Source organism: Physcomitrium patens, chromosome 26 (assembly GCF_059467195.1).
Source record: "Physcomitrium patens ecotype Gransden chromosome 26, ASM5946719v1, whole genome shotgun sequence".
NCBI classification, from domain to species: Eukaryota; Viridiplantae; Streptophyta; class Bryopsida; order Funariales; family Funariaceae; genus Physcomitrium; species Physcomitrium patens.
In genome coordinates, this window is record NC_143435.1 from 11,793,659 (window position 1) to 11,798,517 (window position 4,859).

Consider the following 4,859-nt stretch of genomic DNA (forward strand, 5'->3'; position numbering starts at 1 on the left):
TACTAGCCTCATGTATTGAATGACAAGATGATGCAATATGTACACCCAAGATTTGTGATTATCACCACACCTCCTCCCCCTCTTCTCTTACTTGACTTTTACCTTTCTCCCTCCCATATTCTATATTACAAATCCATATTTTGTAATACACTGTTGATTTTACTTAGTGTACTGCTAAGCAACTTCCCCTCACTGGACTTCAACATAACAGTTGACAATAGAAGTCACAATCCAATCTTTTATTTAAAAGTACATCCAACGTCCCCTCTGCACATCATGTTTTATCAATGTATGTCTTTGAGACCAAAAAATAGTGCACGCCTACCTGCCTGCTGGCATCAATTTCTACAGATACATATAACCCTTCAGCAACAGATACACATAACCAGTCAGAATCTGTCAGCTGGTTCAAATTGGACCTAGTCGAGCATGGATGCAAATGCATAATTCACGATCTCTCTGTTTCTAGACACGCCGCAAAGTATCAAGCGCACGATAGCACTCTCCAAATGGAGAGTTGACCCTGCTCTGATGCCATTAACACGATACTTCTAGCTGTAACAAGATAAGTGAACGTTCCTTGGACAAGGGCTTGCCTTGCATTTAACAAGGCAGAATATAAGGATATCTTGCATCATTTGCTTCTTCCCCCGCTGCTCCACCATGTGTGAAAAAAAGACGCTTTAAGCGCACGCGCTCTGCCTCCTGTAACTTCTTGTTGCTGGTAATACACGAGAAGCCAAAATCCAGGATGCGGACAGTAGGCTTCTTTCCCCACACAACCATAATGTTACTTAAGGAAACATCTCCATGAAGCAACCCGCATGCATGGACTGCAGCAAGCGCTTCAAGCGCTGCAGTCTCCACCTCCCGGGTCACCGCCACTGAAACATAATCACCACAAAAGGCAAATAAATGACAACTCTGCCAGCAGATTGCAGGTGGTCAAAGGTATTGGCCCTTCAAAAAAACACACTTCATAGAATCACCATGCCCAGGCTACGAGAAACCCTCAAGACCAGAATACGGAGAGTAGGATGCTCCGCATCTGAGAGTTTTGCAAGAAATCCTACCTTCTCCAAGCTCAACACCGTCAATCAATTCAGTTGCGATAAATACAACCCGACCGTTATTTGTGGTTCCATATCCTATTAATCGAGGAACAAAAACCCCCCAAAGCTTCTCCATCCTCGTATAGGCAACCACCTCCTTCAGGAGAGCCTGCACAAGCGCGGCCAAAGATGGGCTGGGCAGAGTCAGATCACAAACAGGTAAGTGCCGCAAACTGCACGTGCACTTGAACACCAGCATGCTCCACGTTGCATCTACCAAAGACTACCTGTCAGTAAAGATGTCACAAACAGGACCTCTCCTCCTCAGTCCCCGGATTAGATGAAGTAGCAGCCACTGTGAGATGTGAACGCAACATTTCCACATGACACAACTCCGGCTCACCTCCGCACGTTCCGTGCCTAAGTGGGCAAACTTCAATGCAACAGGTTGGCCACGCAAACGGCCATTAACAACGCATCCACTCCACCCCTCACTACTTATGACACCGCCCGCCTTTTTCAGGTTCAGGTCCTCCGCGGGGACATCTTCCAAAGCCAGCTGCGCCCCACCCGAGCTATGTCTTTCAGACCTGCAAATGCAGTTGCTGTCATTTCACCATTTGCTCTCGACTACGTGTCCGACTTCATGGAACAAACTTGAATAGCTGGCTGGACAAGTTACCTTCGTTTTCCAGAGGAAGAGATATTTTGGCTCACACGTGCTGTAAAGGTTCGATCATTGATGTCGTCATCACTGCTTTCGTCGGAATGTTCAGAGGGGGCAGCTTCATGAACTAAGGGAAATTGGCCATTCCCCGTTGGGTCACCAAACTCAGAGTTATCCACTGCAGCAGCGTGCACCAAATATGACAACGCAGCGAGCACACGCGGGGGCTCAGCACTCGCCGTAATACCAGCTGATATTTTGAGGCAGCCGGCATTATCCCGTTTGAAGAGATACCAATTTCTTGCATCGGTTAGAACACCGTAACCCACCTTACACCTGCAACTCAGAGCAAAGGGATAGCAAAATGAGAACTGCCACGCATTCCATGTCGTTTTGCCAAACGTAGATCGGGAAACCAAGACGGTACGAGAAAATCCCACTGGCAGGACGAAGGGAGGATACAAGTAAGAAGAAGAGAACAAGATCATCTTAAGTGAGTCAACATAGAACCAGGATCAACAGGCAGTAGAATGCAGCTTGTTAGAAAAAGGGTTTCCTGTTTATTGGGATCGGAAAAGGCAAAGGCCAAGCACGTAAACGCTGAGCTCCAAGCGAATCTAGCCAAGAGGAAAAACTACCGAGATAATCAGGGGTTCAAAAGAAGCTTACAGAACCATGTACTCATACAACTGACTAATACAGCGGGTGATCCTTTCACCTTGAGATGGCGTGATGCCAAAAACGGCGAACCCGCACCTGCCCTCTCCTGCGATTATTGGAACCTCTGTCAGAATGCTTGCAACAATGTAAGAATTGGAACACACTATGAAAATATGGGATAGGGCCAGATAGAACCTGATGTGCAAGAGCAGTCTGTCCAAAATCGGTGGAGAAACCAGGGGTCATCTCCGTCACTTCCCAGACCTTCATTCTTGACCTCGAAGACCAAAGCATTCTTCTCCCTTAAAGTGATTACGAAATCTGCTCTAGGGCTTCCGGAATAAACGTCAACCATGGCACTTGAACTCGCACCCTCACTCGATCCTATCCCGTCATTTCCGCCTTTTCTCTTGCTGAAGATAATGAATTCCGACTTAAAGTGAAGGTTAGACTGCGGCTCCTTCTTCTGCATAAAAGATACCATTTCCCCCAGGATAAAAGCGATATGATGATTCTCATGCTTCTCTTCCAGTCTAGTGTCCTGAGTGACAGCGGTGACAGCCATTCGAAACACACGCCTCCTTCTATCTGCGCTTTCTAGAAATTCTTCGATCTCGTTCATTACATCCCAATGCTCTACTCTGACAGGTAACCACATCCGTGCATGGCTCGAGCTGCTTGGGTAAACGCCAGCCCGTGAAGAGCGAGTCGGCGGCACGACCTTCTGCACCAGCCACTCATATTCTGTGCCCAGGTCTGCATGCACAACACAATCTAAGATTGAACTTGATATACACGCACCTTCACAAGCGTCACCGTTCCGAGGAGGATCCAAACAGGTTCTAGGACAACCCTATGGACGGATCGCCTCCAAACGACCCACAATAAAGAGTAAACATAACCCAGAACACCTAGTTCGGCAACAAAGAACCGGCTACGGAACAATCGAGGTCAATGAAGTAAACTATCCAATCCTATGCCACGACCATGAAATTAAACTTCCCCCAGTAATCCGGCAGCCCCCCGGAAACCTTAAAAGACAAAGAACCTGAGGAGATGGGCCTTCAATGACAAGTGACGGGTGATAGGAGTGACCTCGTCGTTGCAGGATTTGCGCTTTCTCGTCCCGGAGTTGCGCTTTCTCGCCCCCGAGTTGCGCTTCCCTGTCCCGCAGTTGCGCTTTCTCGCCCAGCAGTTGCGCTTTCTCGCCCCGCAGTAGCTTCCTCTCCTCATCGCCAGGGCATCTGTTGATCTCCTCTTCCAATCTTCCTATCTTCTCTTCCACTATTCTTATCTGCTCGTGAACGCTTCGAATCTGGTCGTTCAAGTCTCGTATCTGGCCATCCACGCTTCGTATCTGCTCTTCCGAATTTCCACCACCGTCAGCCATTCTTCTCCACGACCCAATTCAATAGGCAACCAACGAGGCGAGCCCGATCTGAGGAACACGACCCCCTATACCCCCAGACGATGATTTCTCCACGCTACTCTCAGAGCACAAGTCGTCATCACCGTTTCCACCAACTTCAAGACCCCTTGCACCAGCATCCATGTGCAGCAAACTTATCTATATCAACGTCCAGAATGTCCACCGGCATAAATGTCCAGCACCTCACGTCCCAATCGTCAGAAAGAAGTCGCTGAGTTGAAGCAAATGAGACGAAGTAGACCCTAACTCGAAACCTCGACGAGCACCCCGATACCCAGATCAAAACTGTCCAATACCCACCTAAACCGAATCCCAAACCACGTTCAAACTATCACCTAGCCAAACCAGTCCTAAAGTAGGTACCGTATCTTGGAACGCCCGTTATTGCATTGGTAAAAAGCTGGGCTCGATTTTTACGTGTTGAGGTTACAGGGAGTCTGTGTTTTTGAAGTTTTGTGAGGATCCATTATAAAATACAACTCGGGAGAAGAATGTGGAGGTGATGTATGCACAAAAGTAGTTGATGTTGAATTTTACACTATATCTATATGGTTAGATTTGCTATTGCTATCACCAATATTTTAATAAAAATTTGAAACATAAAATAAAAATTATTTCTAAATTTCCATTACAAATAAAGAATAGGCCAACTTTGCATGAAATTTGTTTGAATGGAGTTGAAATGCAACATTCTCAATGTGGCGATTAATTGGAATTTTCATTCTGCATAAACAACAACTCGTTTTTACTTATGAACTCACTTGTTGAATCAAATTGTCACATACTTTTATTCTCATAGTCCTACTGAATATTTTTATTTTTCATTCCACTAATGACAAAAGATTGTGGTAATTTTTTACTTTTATTTTTACATTAGTGTGATGAAATTTGTCTATATAGATCACTTTGTATGTTAGTAATTGGTAGGTATATATATATATATATATATATATATTTTTAAATTGATGGTAAATTTTCTAATTGTAATGGTGCTATTATAAGCCAAAATTATCAAGAACATGAATCTCAAAGAATTGAAAGATCAAGACAC

At 45.3% G+C, this 4,859-nt stretch overlaps 1 protein-coding gene across 2 annotated transcripts; it reads right to left on the reverse strand.

The window, feature by feature from the left end:
• Nucleotides 1–220: 220 nt before the first annotated feature.
• LOC149986243 (uncharacterized) lies at nucleotides 221–4,040 on the reverse strand. 2 transcript variants are annotated; one of them, XR_016501159.1, is made up of 7 exons: nucleotides 3,475–4,022; nucleotides 2,575–3,135; nucleotides 2,389–2,485; nucleotides 1,735–2,055; nucleotides 1,340–1,642; nucleotides 1,074–1,221; nucleotides 221–884 (listed from the first exon to the last, which is right to left on the reverse strand). XR_016501159.1 is itself a non-coding variant. In XM_024510968.3 (7 exons), the coding sequence occupies exons 1-7, from the start codon at nucleotides 3,767–3,769 to the stop codon at nucleotides 604–606; spliced, it is 1,890 nt and encodes a 629-aa protein (XP_024366736.3). In that variant the 5' UTR covers nucleotides 3,770–4,040; the 3' UTR covers nucleotides 221–603. The 2 variants fall into 2 exon arrangements, 1 of the variants encoding a protein (XP_024366736.3); XM_024510968.3 differs by having other exon boundaries at nucleotides 1,456–1,642; nucleotides 3,475–4,040.
• Between the last annotated feature and the right edge of the window lie 819 nt (nucleotides 4,041–4,859).